Source organism: Leptodactylus fuscus, chromosome 2 (assembly GCF_031893055.1).
Source record: "Leptodactylus fuscus isolate aLepFus1 chromosome 2, aLepFus1.hap2, whole genome shotgun sequence".
NCBI classification, from domain to species: Eukaryota; Metazoa; Chordata; class Amphibia; order Anura; family Leptodactylidae; genus Leptodactylus; species Leptodactylus fuscus.
In genome coordinates, this window is record NC_134266.1 from 113,323,682 (window position 1) to 113,343,798 (window position 20,117).

The window sequence follows — 20,117 nt, forward strand, 5'->3', positions numbered from 1 at the left end:
AACAGACTCCCCTGGAATTCCTCCCAGTGCAGGAGCTCATCAGCTGTTCCGTGGCTTTAGTTTTGTGGCCTCTTCACTCGCTGATGTAGAAGGAAAAGCCTCTACGTCCCCAGGACTTTCAGTACCAAAGGTAACAGTGAAACTTGTCTATAATGGTTGGTTAATCTCGTATTTTGCATTTTGTCACACAATTCATTGTAATTTCTTCATGATCTTTGTCTTATAGATATTCGCTAAAAATACTGTATTCAGTGATGTGTACACAGTACGTGAGACTATTGGCGTTGGTTCCTATTCAGTGTGCAAACGCTGTGTTCACAAAGGAACAAATATGGAATATGCTGTAAAGGTAAGGAAGTGGCAGAATAAACAGACATGTCTTGTATTAGGAATTTTACTGCCTACATCCAAAGTACACGATAAAATCAGAAAAAATGGGGGGGGGGGTTGCCACAAGATTTTTTTCCCTTATGTTACTATCTGCATCTCACCCTGAATATAGCTATATTTCCATTTTTAAGAGATTCCAATATATTACTAGAAACTCTCTATACACCTCATGTTCCTGTTATTAAAGTTGAAAATGCCTAATAAGACGACACAAGTCTTGCAATATCATGCCGTGAATTCGCTGGAATACTGCTTATGCCAAGTTCACATCATCTCTCAGTTGGAGACTCCACATTAGAAACCGCCAAAAATCAGCGGAGAGGAAAATCCTGCAAGGAGGACTTTTTTTTCTCTGCCGCTTTCAACACTATAATGGGGTCCCTTGAGTGTCCATGTGTAACAGTTTTGTTTTGTGGTCCAGCTTTCCGTTCGGGTCCCGTGGCAGACCAGAACGGAGAGCCTGGCATATATGTGACCCTAGCCTATGGGATTAAATACAATTTACTTACTTTCCCTGCCTGAATGTTGGGGTATATTGTCATATAGTCTATTTTTAGACTAATCTTGGTAAAGCTGATTGGCTGTTATATGTTATAGTGAAACCATTTATAACAGGAGCAACCACAAGGAATCATGTCTCTATGATGCCAGTGGGGATCAGTACATAATACATTATACTACTTTACTTGTGAAGTATATTTTTGGATTGCGTTACATTACCATTCTTTGTACTACCCCAGAACAAACGCCTTGCCTTTCTTCACATTACCGTGCGCCACCCAATATTTTTTTATGCCTTAAATAAGTTACCTCTACAATATGGGCTGCGCTTGTCATTTCTGCTCATCTCTCTATTAATAAAAAATGATTTTCTAAGCTCAGAATCCCCTTTAATAGGGCAAGTTAAAAAGCTTTGACTAGTCTGCAGAAATCCTGGTCAGTACTTTAGCTGGGTCTCTAAAATATGTCTAACTTCTTTTTGTTGCAGATAATAGATAAAACCAAAAGGGACCCTTCAGAAGAAATAGAGATTTTACGCAGATATGGTCAACATCCCAACGTAATTACACTAAAGGATGTAAGTAGCAATGTCATTTCTGCACAGGACCGGATAAATGTCAATGCCAGCATGATTTCAACAGTTGCCGCCTTGTCACAAGCAAATATTGAAAAGTGTTTTTCTGCACAATTCAGGTATATGAAGAGGGAAATAGTGTCCACCTGGTGACTGAGCTTATGAGAGGTGGGGAACTCCTTGACAGAATTTTACGTCAGAAGTTTTTTTCAGAAAGAGAGGCCTGCGCTGTTCTCCAAACCATCTGCAAGACGGTGGAATATCTTCACTCTCAAGGGGTGAGAATATCATGCACACAGAATGGTTTTAATGTTTGTTTTTTTTTTTCTATGAAAACAAGTTATTTCCTATTCATGATGGGGGATAACTTGCAGATCAGTGGAGGAGTTCAGACTGCTGAGACCCCCACTGACCAGGGGAGTAGGGAACTTGGAGCAGTTGTCAGGCAACACATTTCAATGGGAGCACTGGAAATAGCTGAAGTACATGTAAAATATCCAGTATTTGGTGAAACTTGTGATCACGTGTTAAGAGGCCTTAAGAGATAGGACTCCTAAGGTAACATGATAGGAAGAGTCAGCTTGTAATAAAAACAAAGTAGTGGTTTATTAATGTCTCCAAGGAAAACACAGGAACAGGGAATAACAGAAATATCAGTCAATGTCTCATTTGGCTATATCTGCCACTCCCAATTATAGTAAATGTCTACATGTGCTGCCTGGCCACCGTTCCATTCAGAATGGGGGGAGTAGTACCCCCTGATCAGTGGGGGTTTGAGTGGTTCTGCACTGATCTGCAAGTTATCCCTTACCAAGTTAATGATGCACACAGGCCATTTGTTAAATTCACATGTCTTTACCTTCTGCATTCTAGGTTGTTCATAGAGACCTGAAACCAAGCAATATCCTGTATGTTGATGAATCTGGAAACCCAGAGTCCATAAGGATATGTGATTTTGGATTTGCTAAACAACTGCGTGCAGAAAATGGATTACTAATGACCCCTTGCTACACAGCTAATTTTGTTGCCCCAGAGGTAATAAGGCTCTTGAAGAGAAGGCTAATAAAGAACAAGATGTATAATAGACTTTGTTAAAGTGTAATGTTACTGTAATGTTTTGTAGGTGTTGAAAAGGCAAGGATACGACGAAGGATGTGACATCTGGAGTCTAGGAATTCTTCTGTACACAATGCTGGCAGGGTAAGTATATACAAATTGTTACTGGCATAGCGTTGTGAAGCATAAGATTCATTTTTGGCATAGCTCTTGGGCAATGATGCAATATCTAGTTTTATGTGGCAGTGTAGACCTCTGCACAACGACTCCCTTCCAGATAGTTACACACTTGTATGGGGTGTAAGCGATATTTGGAAGTCTGTCGTGGAAGAAGAGATGACTAGAGAAGACAGACCAAGATATAGATGAAACCAAACCCCGACAGTGACTAGTCTAGTTCAAAGAATTCAGCAAGTGGGTTAAGCTAAGATTACAGACAAAACCCTAGACAACATTCCAGTCCAGAGGTTTTGGAATATTCACTAGAGGTTGTACGACTGGCACTTTTGCACTTCTCCAATCAACTGAAGGGAAAAATGGTCAGTGCGCACTCAGAAAATTTGACAACAGTTCTATACTTGAGCAAACCTAGAAGAACTCGATTTCATCCCCTTTTAAGCAAAGTGGAGATGAATCTTAAGTGTGCAAAGAAGAATTTAATTCTTCTCTCTGTTGTTCATATTAAAGGGTCGCTGAATGTAATAATAGACCCAATTGGGTTGAAGTCTCTCCATTCCAGGGGACCAGTCCCTATTACGATCTAGAGGACTCTCTGGGGCCATCCTGAATACGCTCTCTCTCAAGAGCAGAGTCTACTAATAGGAACTAAGCCAGAATACGTTCCATCTTCACTTCTTGGTCCCCAAGAACAGAGATTGCGGAATCCAATCCTTCCATTACAAATATTTTGGCGTTTCTTCAGGATGGTCCCTCTACATTAAAGTTACACATTGTGGCCTTGTCAGTCATAGGAAAGCAGCTGTCTAAGGAACCTCTGATTTAAAGAGATTCCTTAGACAAGCTTCTAAGCTAAGACCAGCTATAGCTTATAGGGTTGTGCAAAACTCCATTTGAGCCTCTGGAAGAAGTGGAACTGAACTCTAATAATACTGTTTCTGCTGGCAGTAACCTCCAATAAAAAGATTGGAGAGATAAAAGCACAATCCTCTGTGGAGCCTTATATATTTTTTCCACAGAGCCCAGCTGAGGTTTATGTCAGGATTCTGTCCTAAGGTGCCATCCTATGCCAATCTGAACCAGGTGATTTTCGCTTCTGGTGTTTTACACTGATCCAGCCACTCCTGAAGAGATCAGACTTCTCTCCTTACATATTGCAAGATGTCTGGGGATATATTTTAATAGATCTTTGCTCTTCAGGCAGACAGAAACCCTGTTTCTTTCACTTTCGGGGAAAAACAGAGCTTCTAAGCCACCCCGGTAACAACAGTGGATCAAGGAGACCATCAGATTGGCTTTTACCACTCAGGAATTAGAACCTCCTGAGTTTAAGGCGCTAGATCTGTCTCAAAGTCCTGGGACAAAAGAAAATCTGTTCCACTGCTTCTTAAGAGTTCACATCAGACCTTTGTGAACCATTACAGATTGAACACTGGGTTTAGAATTCACTGCTTTTGGCCATACTGTACTTAATTCTGTCCTTCAAGAGGGCCCTCCGTAGGGGTTGTTCTTGATATATCCACACAATTGCCATTGGGACGTAAGGGAAGCATTGAATGTCAGTCTGTTTTCCCTTAGTTCCAACAGTTGCACAAGGCTCCCTCCCTAATGTATACTTATATATAGGATTGTCTTTATAATCTTACAGTTGGGGAGTAGAACTTCCTTCCTTATATTGAGGAAGAGGACAGTCTTTATTTAAATTAACTATTTAAGGGTAATTTATTAAAAATTCCATCTGTTCTACCAGCACATAGGAGCAGAAATACCCACTATTATGCTGCTGTTGATTTAACATAATAATCAATGCCTGGACACACAGCAGGGCTCAGAAGGGAAAGAGCTCTGCGCTTTTTGGAGTATAGTTTTAGAGCAACCTTCTGGACGCCATGTGCCAGTAAATTGGAATTTCCCAAGAAGTGACCCCATTTAGTAGGGGCAATTTTAGGTTCTCTGCAAATTTGACATGGTGTTCCCAAACCAACAAACATAGAGTGCAGATGTGAGGGAACACTATATGTGCCAAACAGCAGTTTATCCTACATGTATGACACTTGTCAGGATAACGTACTGAACAATGTCATATGTGGACAGACTGTAAGGAACGCCCTTCTGACTGTAAAGAGCTACGGTACCGGCACTGATAGCTCTTTACCTGAGGCACAGATAGGGAAAGCCAACAGTGCACTGAATTCAGCGCACTGTCGGCTTTCCAGCAGTATATAGAACTGCCTGTGCCCAAATCCATGAAAGGTCCTCTTTAAATGGCATTTCAGGGCTCTGGTTTTTGCACACCACGACACTTTTTTGCAAATTGTCTAAATCTGTACGCCAAAAATGAAATCGCGTTCCTTCCCTTCTGTGCTGTGAGCCCAAATATATGTGGGTATAAACTGATGACATAAAGTACGTTATCCTCGGTACACTAGTATCATACATGCGTGCATAAACAGCAGGATGCAGATGTGAAAGAGCTCTATGTGGTTTTTGGAGTGCAGATTTAGATGTTTAGTATCTGTCATGTTTGCAGAGCCTTTAAAACATACCAGAAAGTGGAATTCGGTAAAGAGTGACTCCATTTTGAACAGTGTACCCCTCAAAGAATTTATTAGTGGGGTGTAATGAGCATTCGTTTCCCGGATGTGGATGCACAGCAGATGGTGAAAAGTGAATATGTAAGCTGTGCGAAGTACAGTACATTGGGAACATCAAATTCCCTACTATTTTCCCAGTAGCTCCTATTGTTGGGGTCACTCTGGCTTTTCCTGTGGTATCACATGCATGAGCTACTCCATAGACTAAATACACTACAATGATCCCTTAAATATACTGGCACTATGATGGCCTTGATGGCTCCCTTTTTAAGATGAGATAAGATAATCCTTTAATAGTCCCACAGTGGGGAAATTTCAGCATGTTACAGCAGCAAAGTAATACAGATACAGGATAATACACAGTAATTTATTAAACGTAGGCACACATATGCTGAGAAGAGAAGATATACTAGGAGTCCATAGCAGCTAAGGAACAGAAGAAGAAAGAAGGAATACTTCATAGTCATAATCATTATTATTGGGGAGAGGTTGAGTGTGTAGTGGCCAAAGTCCTGGGGCTCTCTGTACTTCAAGATCCTTTGGTATATATACTTAATGTGCCTCCTAAGTATGTGAGTAAACTGGGTGCCAGGCTGCTTTTCCACATCCTGACTGCTGCTAAACCTTTGATTGCTTTGTATTGGCACAGACCGCCACCCAAGGTTCCCCCTTATGTTCGGACTTGCATACCCAAGTTCAACATCTACATTCCTTGGATCTTCTCACAGCCCTTCTGAATGATTCAGTTGATAAGTTCTATTCAACATGGGCTGCTTGGGATTCCTTTAGTGGCCAGTTCTGTTCCTGACCACTGATTTCTTGTTGACTTTTATTGGATGCTAATTCTATCTATCATTCTATATCCCTCTTTCTTTTCTTTCCCTTTTTATCACCACCCCCTTTTTTTTCTCTTTTCTCTCCTACACATGGTTCCTTTTGTTCTGAGACCTATGTGCTGGATGCATAAGATGTTATTTACCAACCTTATCTATCTTTGTATGGTTGTATTTGTATTTTGTAATATTCTTTCTTGAAAATCTAAGTACATATAAATTGAGGAAACCAGATTGCCACTTGCCAGTTTACATCAGAAATAACATAGACAGAAATAAAATATCAGATCAGATCTGACCATGATTGCATGCACTACTGACAATGGATGTCACAGCTTATCTACTTCCCCTACCTGCACAGAGAAGAAGCTCAGGCAAGATGGCAGCTCCCATTATCATATACAGAAAATACTAAATCTACATTCGTAAAATAAAAAGAAATGAGAAAAAATATTTCACTGATTTTAATAAATTAAAAAAAATGGTCATACATTCCTTTTAAGTCATTTTAAAAAATCAAATCATATTTGAATCATTTTGAAGTCATTTTATTTTATTTATGCCTGCAGATACACTCCATTTGCTAATGGCCCAGAGGACACACCAGAAGAGATACTGGCAAGGATTGGAAGTGGAAAGTTTACTTTGAGGGGGGGAAACTGGAACACCGTATCAGACTCTGCAAAGGTATTTTAACCTTTTAAATGCATATGGGTAAACGTGCTTTAAAGGGATCCTATCATTTAGAAGGTATTTTTTCTCCCTAAACACATCGGAATAGCCTTAAGAAAGGCTATTCGTCTCCTACCTTTAGATGTCTTCTCCGGGCCGCTGTTCGGTAGAAATACTGTTTTTTACCGGTATGCAAATGAATTATCTCGCAGCGCTGGTTGCGGGTCCCAGCGCTTAAACAGCACTGGGGGCATCCCCAATGCTGCCAGAGAACTCTCTCCAGCGCCGCCTCTATCTCCCCCGGTGTTGTTTGAGTGCTGGGGCCCGCTCCCAGTGCTGCGAGATAACTCATTTGCATACTGGTGAAAACCGGTATTTCTACCGAACAGCAGCCCAAAGAAGACCTCTAAAGGTAGGAGAAAAATAGCCTTTCTTAAGGTTATTCCAATGTGATGGAGAGAAAAAAATACCTTCTAAATGATAGGATCCCTTTAAAGGGATCCCATCACCGGAAAATTCAATATTAAACCCATCATATTGCATTTTAGCAATATCGCATATTGCTGAGCACCACCATATCTCTAGACAATCCACTAGATACATGGTTTCCTTGAAAAAGTCATTTTTAGAAATATGCAAATGAGACTAATGTGAAATCGAGTATATCCGTTTTTCAAACCAGAATTCTGACCTCTTGGAGAATCATTTACTTAATTCGTAACTGGGCTATACATATTAAAAAAAAAAAAAAAAAAAAAAAAAAAAGCCACCATGTAGCAAGCCGCAGCCAAAACACTTTTTTTTCGCAGGGTACACAGAGTTTCTCTGCGGATGTTGTGCTTGGCGGAAATTCCAGCATTTCCGCAGCAGATCTTTTTCTGCAATGTGTGGATGAGATTAGCCTGAATCGCATCACATTGCAGTTAATGTAAAATGCAGAATTTTTTTGTGGCCAAAACTCTGCGTTTTCACAACATGGGGGCTCGGTCATAGGGTAAGTTTTCTATAAATTGTCCATACCTTTAGAAAAGAAATTTAAATTGCTTTGCTGGTTAGCTTGTAAAGCAAAAGTAGAAACGTGGGTAGTTGTTGGGAGTTGGAACCTCTTTACACTGGCTAATTGAACTTGAGCTGTGAAGATGATCTATATGGTGATATATTGGTATGTTACATGGTTCAGTCATAGTGCTGCACCATGGCCTCTGAGCCATTTCTGATTGATTTTTGACACTAATAAATCTACTTGAATTTTTTCTCTAATCAAATCTACTTTGACCTTTTAGGATCTGGTATCTCGCATGTTGCATGTGGACCCCCATCGCCGACTCACTGCACGTCAAGTTCTACAACATGAGTGGATTACAAAACGGGACCTGCTACCTCAGAGTCAACTTAATAGACAGGATGCACAGTTGGTGAAGGTAAAGCTTACTATTTGTATTCTTGTCTATCAGTTATAGACATTGAAATAAAAAATTACTCTCTAAGCTAAGGCCACACATTACTGGTCTGCAGCAGGGCCTCCGACAGCAAAAAATTACTAGTCCCCCCCCCCCCTGTTTTCAGCCACAATTCCCAAGCAGCAAGGCCTGGCCTCAAAACCAGTAGAAGATCAGGCAGCAATGTTTGACATGTTGGATTATACAAAACCTATAGCGAAGACATTTTGTGCTGCTTGGTTTTTTGTGCATCCATTACATTGCTATTGTAGTTTGTACTTGGTTAGTCACTGGCAACTTTGCAGTAATGTTGCTAACTTTTCAACTAGTCATGAGTATCCCTTTAAAAGTAATATGTCGGATACAGTAGATAAGATAAGATATTCCTTTAATAGTCCCACAATGGGGAAATTTCAGTGATACAGTTTCATAGATGGTACAGTAGTATATAGCAGGAGAGAAACACATACAAGCTCATGGCAGAGAAATCCTAGGAATCAGAGCAACTAAAAAAGAAAGAAACACAGACACACTGCAGGATCATTTAGTTCTCTGTGCGGATTGATGTTAATAATAATAATAATAATAATAATAATAATAATAATAATAATAATTAATAATACAGCCAACTTGGTTGTAGGACACGAGGAGGGGGGTCACAGCATGTAGATATAACAAGCAGAAATTTTGCACAGGTGGGGGACATAGTCACTATTATGATAACATGTGGTAGTTCTTGGTAGGTAGTGAGATCTCCTGCTCACAGCTGATAGTTCGGTATCTTGCATCAGCACTATTGTCCTTTTAACCACAAAAAAAAAAAATGCCCCAAATGTCCTTTGTCACAAGCCCTCCTCCTCCTTACCAGAGTGTTCTACTGCCCCAAGGAAGTCCGAGACCATCCAGGTAGACAGGGTGCTGCTCTCTTGCCAAGCTTCCATAACTCCTGGGGTAGGTGGGTGATTGTAGGTTCCCAGGCTGTAGCAGAGTCCCACGTGTCCACAGTAATAAAAAGAAAGAAATACCAGTCAGCTGTAGCATCTTCACACATCAGCAATTGACGCCAAAAATCATCTCCTTGAAGAAGAAGTCCACACTTCCATGTTGGTTTTCCTCCATGCCGCATGGAGAGCCATGCTGTCCTAGCTGGGGGGATGGTAACAGGCACATGTGGAAACCAGCTGAACCAGGTCTTGTCATTGTCCATGCTTTACAATGGAAAACAAAAGGAACAAAATACTCCACAGGGTCTTCCGTTCGATTTATAGTTGCTAATTCATAGTGCTAGATTGCTTGGTTACCGGATTCTTGAAGATACAGAGAAAAAGAGTGAAAAAGGAAAGAAAAGTTTGCTCCCAGCTTGGAGCACTGCATCAAGGCAGCCAAGCCCCTCAGGTGGGCGGCGCCAAAAAAAAAAAAAAAAATGGCATGCTTCTAAGATACCACTTTAAGAGCGGATATAGGTAGCCAAACAAAAATGTTTTCTAATATTGAATTGTATTCTGTCCAGCAATATAAGAAAAACAAAACTCTCCCAAACCTGAAATAAATGTCATACTTTGTCCTTTTTACAAATATAAGCATCTGCCTAATCCATTTGGAAGAGAGAGGTTGTCATCCTTAGGAATAACCTTTCTTTTGGGGAAGGGAGGATTAAGGCCACCACACAATGTATTATTCTGCTGCCTCTGGTGCATGTATACACTGAGGGGTCTATTCAGCCAAAAATTCCTCTTTAACCACTTCAGTATCGGGCCAATTTGTGGTCCAGGACAGACACATTTTCGTTTTTTTTTGTATGTGCGGCTTTGAGGGCTGTAACATTTTTCTCGTATGTCTCATTCAACTAATTTTTGCGTCTTTTTTTTCGGTGACACATAGGGCTTTATTTTTATGTTTTTATTTTCGAATGTGTTTTAATTTTTTTTTATATCCGGGAAAATATAAACATAATAGGAGGGAAATTGTATCTGGTTTTCACTTTATTTTTTATTTAATAACACAAAGCACTACTAAAAAACTTTATAAAATAGTTTTTTTTTTTTATTAGCGTTTTTTTTTTTTTTTTTTTTTTTTTTTTTTTTTCAGATTGTGTCCCCATAAGGTCATAAGAGACCTTTGGGGACAGCTGATCACTTTTTTTTTTTGTTAGGGAGGCTGATTTCCCCTATAACTGAGGCTGCTACATTTAGCCTCAGATGCAAGAGGAATCCAGCCTCCTGCACACTGTTCTTTAGACTTACAGAGCTGATCTGGGTCCTGTAGGACCCAGCAGCTCTTGTAAGACTCTGAGCTCGGCGGATCACGTGACCACAGGGTCAGAGGGCGGCCGCATCATGGCGGCGCCCATAGCCGTGTATACAGCGCTCATTGAGCGCTGTATACACAGCGATCAAGAAGGCAGGGAAGGGAATAAACCTTCCCTGTCTTCTCTCTGGAAGCTCCGGCTGAAGTTACAGCCGACTCCCAGCTTCAGCAGCTGTACAATCTCCGTGTAGCTACTGTGTTCTGACTGGACGTACAGGTACGTCCTGTCAGAACTGGGCAACCACTTCCCGGATGTTTATACTCTGTGGGCGGTCTGGAAGTGGTTAAAGGGGTATTCCCATGACGCTTGTTCACTAACCTGCAGGGTGTTGTACTCTCTTCACTTCCTGCTTTTCTCGGCACATACGTGGGCGGGGTTTCACTTGCACGGGATTGGTTGTAAATGAATTACCACAGTGTGAAGCTGATGTAGCAAAGCTGGATTTGAGTCAGTTTGCATTACATACAGAGGTAACTGACTCCTTATCTCAGCTCTTATCAGCCAAATTCAATTAAACCGACTGATAAGAGCTCAGAAATCCCGGCGCTCTCACCTCCCCCCCTGCCTGCTCCCAGCCCCCCCCCCCCCTGAGAACAGGCAGCTACATCACTTGACAAATGAGCAGATAATCCCAAGGGCCATAGAAACAGTGTGTAAACAATGAAGTGAATAAATTAAGATAGCGGCCAAACAAAGCAGTTTTGATAATGCAATGTATTTAGGAAAAGTCTTAAATACACATAAACTAGCAGTATAGATAGGATGGGACAACCCTTTTAAGGGTTGAAAGGAACAAAGTTACTTAAATTATTTAAAGATGTAGTTCCCCAAACTGTGTGTGAAGACTGTTGGGAGATCGTGCAAATTATGGTGTGCTGGCTGTAGTCCTAATAAGGATCAGCGGTGGGCTGAGGGATGCTGAGTAAAAATAACTAACACTTACCTCTCCTGAACGTCCGGTGTCATCTTTTCAGGGAACCCATGTGAGGTGACATATTTGAAGTCATTTCTGTGAAATGACAATTGTAGGGTCTTGTTAGTGTATGCTGAGGGCTGTACCAAAAACATGGGCCAAAATTTACAGTTGTATAGGATGCTATTGATACATGTCAGTGATTACACCTCTTTTGTAGTAATTACATTATTTTTATTTTTTTACTTTCTAGGGAGCTATGGCTGCCACATATTCTGCCTTAAACAGCTCTAAGCCAGTCCCTCAGCTACAACCAATCAAATCCTCTATCCTTGCACAGCGACGTGTCAAGAAGCTGCCTTCTACCACTCTGTAGCCGGGTGGTTTTCCATCTGTCAGAATGATGCTTCTATAATCATGACTTGTGGTGATTCTTAACTTACCAGCTTTCATCAATGGTGCAACACTGTATTTTACTATGACCATGTAAAGCTGTGTTCCTCCTGGGCATGGGCTTGCTGTGCTAATTTTTCTAGTACGGTAGCAGGAGAGCCCAAGAGCCATGGCCTATTGCCTAATTGAAAACGGTACAATCGTTATGACAAGGCATAAATGACTGTCTGTCTGTTTTTCCTCATTGGAGGGTGGCCATTGCCATGCTGTAAATCACTTTACGCCGCTCCTCATCCCCTTGCAGCACTATCTCAGGGCTGTCTGTACTCTTGCTGTCTGTGACAGTAGAGACTCTGCTGTTTTACTTGTGGAACTCCAAGAAAGTCTGAGTTTTAAATATCTGTTGTTGCCTTTTGCTTTGTGCTACAGAGAAAATTACAGCTTCAAATACATGACCTATTCATATAAATGTAGATTTTGGTGTATTTGTACACCCAAGGGCTTACCGTGCTTCATTTATTGATGTGTTTTCTAGGGGCATCTTCTGGTCAGGCATTGGGAGAAAACCTGCGCTGAACTTTTTGCTCCTGACAAGAGACAAGAAATGCTCCACTTTTCAAAATTACAACTACTTCAGTTTCAGACTTCTGTAATACAATATTGATCTGCGGGATGACTGAATGGGTGTTTGGGTGTATTAAATGAATGTATGAGTCACCGTAATCCAAAGAGACACCAATATATAAGATTTGGACGTTTTCTTGAGGATATGAATAAGGTTTTTGCACCTGTAAATTGGTGTAAATTATCTGGAAATTCTTGGTTCTTTTTTCTATAAAGTTAACGAAACAAAAAAATCCAATTTTCACTTTATTAAGACTCCCACTAACAAACTACGCCCATTACAAATTACAGGACCTTTGTAAAGGGAAACATCTCTAGTAAATATATGTAAAGGTAGAAGTTTTTACACCCCAGTGTTTCCAGCGTTCTGACTGATCTCACTGTGGTGGATTGTAGACCATCATTGTGTATGAAACGTCTGCGGATTACACACAAACAACTGTAGCATGCTCCATGATGTTACAGAATCTCTTCCAGGTAAATGAAGTGTTCATTTCTGAAAGTAAATTAGTAAAATTACTAACCAGTTGGTTGTTGTGGACAATGCCGTATTTTTCACAGTAACATGTGCCAGTCTATCACAACGCTGTAAAGGGGATTTTTTTTTTTCCCCCTATCAAACCACTTGGTTGACTGCACAAGGATGAATTGTACTTATCCGGGACCAAGGACTCTTAACTTAGAAAGAAGTGGTTTTCTTGGATCAGAAATCCACTAGTCACACTTATCTGGCATATCTAGTTACAAATGTCATAGAAATGTATGGCAAAAAAGTAATTTAAAGAGGTTCTCCGACATTGCACATTTGACCTGAATTCTTCTGCAGCTGGTAAAGAAGTGAAATAAGACCTTAACCATTTTAAGGCATTTTCTTGAGCTGTTAATAAAGTCTTGTGACGTCTCTCTGGTGTATTTGCAAATGTTCCTTGTGATCGGTGTAGTTTTTTCTTAATGGTTCTTCAGATAATTTCTTGTCGCATTACTTGGCTTGCCTCTACTGGAGCTACTGTAAACTTTGTGTTCTTGTCTTAGTTCTACTGTGCTGTGTAGGCTTTTCACCAGGGTGAATAAAAAGGAATACTGGTTAAATGGCACATTAGGGTGCATTCACACGGAGTAACGTGCCGCGGCACGTATACGCTCCTATTGATTTCAATGGGAGCCAGGATTGTATACGCCGCATTATTTTGCGGCCGTGATTTTGCAGCCGTGGCGTATATGATCCTGGCTCCCATGCAAAATCACGGCCGCAAAATAACACAGCGTATATGGTCCTGGCTCCCATTGAAATCAATGGGAGTGTATATGGCGCGCAAAGTCTCACACGCCGTATACGTGCCACATCACACGGCTCGTTACTCCGTGTGAACGCACCCTTACTCCTCAAAGGTCAGTCTTGAGGTAAACTCTGCTGTGGTTTGACACGTTTACGAATTCATGGAAAAAACTGGCAAAGTTTCTTACCTTTTAGTAGGTTGTAAACTTCACAGCAGTGTGATTTACATGTAGGGATTAAAACTTGGCCATGGATGTGTCACAGATTTGCCAAGGTTAGCTAACCTACAAAGATTATTTTGTGTAATTAAGATCCAAAAAAAAAATGATGTAATAAAATATATTTTAAAGTCTGTGTACTACTGGCATACTTATTCAACAATTTGGAGAAAGACACACATTACAGCTGGATTCCGAAAAGTTATACCCTATCCACTGGGTAGGGGATGGTAGCTGTCTGATGGCCTCACTGTTCATGGCAATGCAGGTCCTGTCTTCCCCTTTAAATAGAGCAGTATCAGGTCCTTGCATGTCAGTATTGCTTTGAGGCATCTTGGCCAATTATTTGGAGAAATGCGATCATTGTAGTTTAGATGCGAACCTTTTGTTTCATGAAAAGAAATCAACAAAAAAAAAGTTTTCATGTGTTTAGTCTAGACAGAGTTACTGTGCAATGCAGATGTTTAATAAACGTAGAGGTCTCAATAAGTCCGGAAGTGCAATGAATCCCATTTACCAATTTAGACTGGATCTGCAGTTGCACGCCACCAGGCTCTAGACATGTGGAAAATGGAGGATTTCCTGCTACCTACTATGTGTGTGGCCCGTGTTGATCAGACCGCACACGTTCCATTTGATTTTCAAAGAGCCTGTCGCCAGGGTTTGGAGTCCTTAAACTAGAAACTTCTCGTTATGTTGCTGGGGATTTAAGGCCCTAAAACCGGTGTGACCCCCAGCCATGTTACTAAGGTATGTAAAGTTTTTAACTGGAAATTTGACCCCTCTCTGCCGGCTCCCAATTTGCGGGCAGTTTTACCTGAGGAGGGCATGCCTCAAAGTATTAAAACTTTAAATATCTGCTAAACTAAGCCACTGACAGACTGGAATTGCAAAGTCTGGTGTCAAACCCTAACCGCATACTTCTTTTCAATGATCGGTGTAGGTCCCAGTGCTCAGACCCCTGACAACCATACATTTATCATCTATCCTGTGGTTATGCTTTAAATAGCTGGGGGGAGGGGTTAAATAACACAAAAAAAAAACTCCAGGTGTCTATAATGGAGAAACCTGGTTCCAATAAATAAACCTAGCCATACAATCTCTTTATATGCTCAGTAGATGACCACCATTTTATTTCCCTGTGAACAAAGAGGAAATGAAGACTGTTGCACTGCTTCAACTTGCCACTAGATGGCAGTAAAGGACTCTGCTAAATGCTGGATAATGCCAGGCTTTCTGCTGCTGTAAATAAATCAACATAGATTTCTTTTTTCCCCTTATTTATATAGCACAACGGTGTCAAACTCTATTGCGCTGAGGACTAAACAGCCTCATGGTTGTCTTCCAAGTGCCATTAGTAATTTGGTGACTGTATAAATGTAGGTATGCCAGTTGTGTAGCTACCTTTATAGCCCACTGAAGGCAACCATAATGCTGATGTTAACATGTTATTAGGAGGACACTTACCTATATGTATAATAACCCCCCCCCCAATATCCACACACAGGTAATGGTGTCCTAATTGTCCTTCCACATAGATATGGTGACCTCCCCACAGGTAATGACACATCCATGCCCTCTAATGTGTTCCGCTCTGGACCCCCTCCAGTTTGCCAAGCATTGGGGTAGATGACGCCATCATCCACCTTCTTCACAGAACTCTCTCTCACCTGGAGAAACCCGGGAACACTGTGAGAATAATGTTCTTTGATTTCTCCAGTGCGTTCAACACCATTCAGCCAGGGCTACTGAGGGAGAAGCTGAACCTTGGTGGAGTGGACCATCACCTGTCCAACTGGATCCTAGACTACCTGACAAACCGCCCTCAGTATGTGAGAGCTCGGGACTGTGTGTCTGACACTGTGATCTGTAGTACGGAGGCACCATAAGGTACAGTTCTTGCCCCATTTCTCTTCACACAGTACACTGCTGACTTTAGGCACAACTCATCCAGCTGTTACTTACAGAAGTACTCCGATGACTCTGCAATAGTAGGCCTTATCACTGATGGCAACGATAGGGAATACAGAGACTTAAACCGGGATTTTGTTGAATGGTGCCAGCAGAATCATCTCAGGATTAATGCTGGGAAGACCAAGGAGATGGTGGTGGACTTAAGTAAACGGAGGAGTACTCCGACCCTGGTGGAGATCCAGGGGACATGCATTGAGATAGTCAGGACCTATAAGTATCTGGGTGTGATCCTCAACAATAAACTAGACTGGGCTGATCACGTGGAGGTGCTTCACATAAAGGGCCACAGCAGACTCTACCTGCTCAGGAAGCCGAGGGCCTTCGGAGTCCAGGGGACACTTCTTAGGGCCTTTCTCAACTCTGTGGTTGCCATCTTTTTCGGTGTGGCTTGCTGGGGGAGCAGTATATCAACCAGGGACAGAAATAGACTTGACAGGCTGATCAGAAGGGCCAGCTCTGTCTTGGGGAGCCCCCTGGACCCAGTACAGGTGGTGGGTGACTGTCCGTGGTGAGCTCCATGCAAGAGAATACATCCCACCTCATGTATGGGACCTTGATGGCATTTGGCAGCACTGTAAGTGACCGTCTGCTTCACCCCAAGTGTGAGAAGGAGCGCTATCACAAGTCCTTCCTTCCAACTGCGGTCAGGCTGTATAATCTACATCAGACCAAGCGATGAACACTCCGTACAGAGAACTAATGAATATAACTATGAAGTCTTCCTTCTTTCTCTTGTGCTCCTTAGCTGCTATGGACTCCTAGTATATCTTCTCTTCTCAGCATGTGTGTGCCTACATCTGTAATATATTACTGTGTATTATCCTGTATCTGTATTACTATGCTGCTGTAACATACTGAAATTTCCCCAATGTGGGACTATTAAAGGATTATCTTATCTTAATAGTTCTCTCCACTCTAAATTGCATCACATACAGTACAGGCCACACAACATTGGTGAATTTCATACTTGCCTCCTTTTCCTGCAAAGCGCAGTTGTGATGCCCAGCTGTGCAACTCTTCTATTGTTCCCCCGGCTACCTTGCCATCTACACTATGGTACTTCAAGCAGTACCATAGAGTAAGTGGCTGCCTGGGTGGAAGGACATTAAGAGAGGTGTACCACTTCTGCGTTTTTCAGGAATAAGAGGTGAGGCCCAGTTCACATCTGCATTCAGGGAGTCCTCTTGGGGACCCTCAAACGGAAACCTGTATGCATTAAAAAGCAGTTAGCTGAGAAACCACACAGACCCCATAGACTATAATAGGGTCCATGTGGTTTTTGCTTGGTGTCCGCACAAATCATGCAGAGAGAAAAGTCCTGTAAGCAGCACTTTTCTCTCTGCATGTTTCATGTGGAAATCACACGGACCCCATTATAGTCTATGACATCACACGGACCCCATTATAGTCTATGGGGTCTGTGTAGTTTCTCAGCTAACTGCTTTTTAATGCAGATCGGTTTCCACTGAAGGAGGGGGAATCCCAAGAGGACTTTACAAATAGAATACCGAATGCGGATGTGAACCCAACCCAAGTATGAAATTCCCTACACCTGTGGACTGTAATGTGGTGAAAGTGACATGACCCGTATAGCTGGCTGTTCTGTCCTTGGCTGGAAGGTCCACAGCGCTCCCCAGCTTCACAGTATTGGGGAGGGAACAGAATGACTTCATGTAAAGTGGCTTACTAGCGCCCAATAAATAAGGCCTCCAGATAAAAAAAAAAAAAGGGGGGGGGGGGTAATTATACTGTGCCCGCATTCCCCCCCCCCCCTACACACACACGATCACCCCCCCCCCCCTTTTTTTTTCTTAATATTGACTCCTTCACAGTATATGGTCCCTTTTTTATTATTTTGGCTTGCACAACGTGATATGTTAGGCCACTACCTATTGTATTATTGCAGTAGATAATAGCTGTTAACTTACTCACCTAACCACCTGTCTAAGCCTGACACCACTAACAAGTCTGTACCAGACAACCCTAAAGAACGCCAGGATGTTCAGCGTCATGACATAACGTGCAGTTCCACCTAGAGTCGGCAGCAGAGGTGAGTCTGGACAGGAGCATAGTTAGGTGAATAAATTATCACTGCTACCTATTGCAATAATTCAATATGTAGTAGCCAAAAAAAGACTGCCATCCCCATTCAGGTTGCCTCACGTGTGGCCCTGCCACCGCTGGCCACAAGGCGCAAGCTTGTGTTTGACACCTGTGATCTATCACTATTAATTCCATTATACTATACATTTGTGAAGGGATTTACAAACATAACACAAGTATTATAAACTCAAAACTAACTGGATGACTGACCTTATATAAGTAGGAAAGAGGATCATGCCCTCAAGGGCTTACTATCTATAAGGTAAGATTAGGTGGAGGCAAGTGTAAGAGTATGGTAACATAACTGCAGGGATAATGTGTGTTTTGTTCTATTCTACAGACAAGGGAAGGAAACTGTGTCTGTACTAAAGAAACATGAAAAACAAAGTGCTACTAAATAAAAGGTTTTAGGTCAGGGCCCCATGGAACATAAATGCCACGATTTGCCTGTAGAGGAAATGCTTCTGGAAAACTCATGGCATTATACAGTCAGGGCCAAGTAGAAGGAATTCTAGAGAATCCAATGCCCAATTTGCGGTGAAAACCGTGGTGCGGACATACCGCGATTTCCAAAATTGGTGTGGTTTTAGAAATTGCAGCATGTCAATTATACCTACGGAAACGCCGGCGGTTTCCCTATAAGTATACTTGAAACAGAAAGTCCACAGAGGAAACCTCTGCAAATTTTCCGTCTAAAGCGTTGCCGCTGCGGTTTTTACTGCAGCGCTTTTTTTTTTCTGCGGGATGCCCCGTGGGTGTTTTTGAAGACACTGCTTTTCCACAGCAGATTTTTTTTGTGCAATGTGTGGATTGGATTAGCTAGAATATCATTCACTTTGTAGGTACTGTAAAACCTAGTGTTTTCGCAATATGAGGCTTTAGCCTAATTTACCCTATAACTGGGGATATATTTAGCTTCATTTACAGGAGAAATACAGCGGGTACATCCTTGCAGAGTTAAGTTATAAATTATATACAGTATGTCCGCTATAGTCTGTGGTCTGGAACTGGTTAAGGGTGCATTCACAAGGAGGAAAATGGTGCTGAATTTGGAGCGGAATCTGCCTCAGAATCCATGTGTAAGAAAAAGCCTCCCATTGAAGTCAAGCGCTGAAATTCCACACCAGATTCCTCACCATTTTCCTGCGTGTGACTGGACCCTTACCCTTCAGAAACGTCGACATCTTCGCCCCCTCCTCCTGGTGTTACGTGATCTCCAGATACCATATCGGTGGGGGTTCCCCTTCGCTCTGACCGCTAGGCTTTATGGCTGCTCTGCCACGCTGCAATCTCATTCGGACCTCCAGGCCTTCTGCTCTACACTAGATATTGCTCCCCCTGTGGATCTATCTGACTGGGAACTTGCTGCCCCTCCTCCACCACCTCCTCCGGTGTGGTCTCAACCGAAGACGAAGAAACAGCAGCGGCCTCCCTCTGATGGAGCTCCGAGGCAACAATGGGTGGAACCCCCGCCCTCCCGGCACTGACTTTTCTCTTTTTGTTTCTTTAGGTTCGGAGATGGAGTGCGCTCCAGTTTTTGCAGACTGTTTGCTGCCCATATTTTCTTTAGTGGCTTATTACTGTTTATTACTGTCTCTAACTTTATTGATGGTCTTCCGTAACCCCCCCCCCCCCCGACATGGGGCCTCAACCCAGTTGTGGGTCCCTTTTTGGGATCCTTTTGGTTATGGTTTCTATATTTGCGCCCATACAAGCTTTTAGGCCCTGGCTAGGAGATTTAGTCCTGCCTATGATTTTTTTTTTTTTTCTGTTGCATTATTCACTGGTTTTGTGTTTTGTCTTCCCTCTCCCTTCCTCCCCTCCCCTTCTCCCACCTCCTTATCTAGGTCTGGAGTCTCTCGACCTGTGTGGACTTCTGCTGGGTTTGTTGTGCTGCCTACTAACACCCTTGATATGGTGATATCTGCCTATTCTTATTCCTCGACACATCTGCTGGTATCCTCCTCCCTACTCCCAAATGGCTAAGCGTATCACATTAAACGTGAAGGGTCTGGGCTCCAATTCCAAGAGACGTTTTGTTTTTGTGCGAGCTCCGGTCCCTCTGGGCGGAT

General features: G+C 42.1%; 1 protein-coding gene across 2 annotated transcripts in view; it reads left to right on the forward strand.

Moving 5' to 3' along the window:
- Positions 1-13,585, forward strand: part of RPS6KA1 (ribosomal protein S6 kinase A1) — a 98,967-nt gene extending 85,382 nt beyond the window's left edge. For both annotated transcript variants that reach the window (XM_075264411.1, XM_075264412.1), the window contains 9 exons: positions 6-130; positions 227-349; positions 1,379-1,468; positions 1,585-1,743; positions 2,339-2,500; positions 2,589-2,665; positions 6,695-6,812; positions 8,081-8,218; positions 11,711-13,585. In XM_075264411.1, coding sequence (XP_075120512.1) covers positions 6-130; positions 227-349; positions 1,379-1,468; positions 1,585-1,743; positions 2,339-2,500; positions 2,589-2,665; positions 6,695-6,812; positions 8,081-8,218; positions 11,711-11,833 — 1,115 coding nt within the window. In that variant the 3' untranslated portion in view covers positions 11,834-13,585. The remainder of the gene's footprint in view (positions 1-5; positions 131-226; positions 350-1,378; positions 1,469-1,584; positions 1,744-2,338; positions 2,501-2,588; positions 2,666-6,694; positions 6,813-8,080; positions 8,219-11,710) is intronic.
- Positions 13,586-20,117: the final 6,532 nt, after the last annotated feature.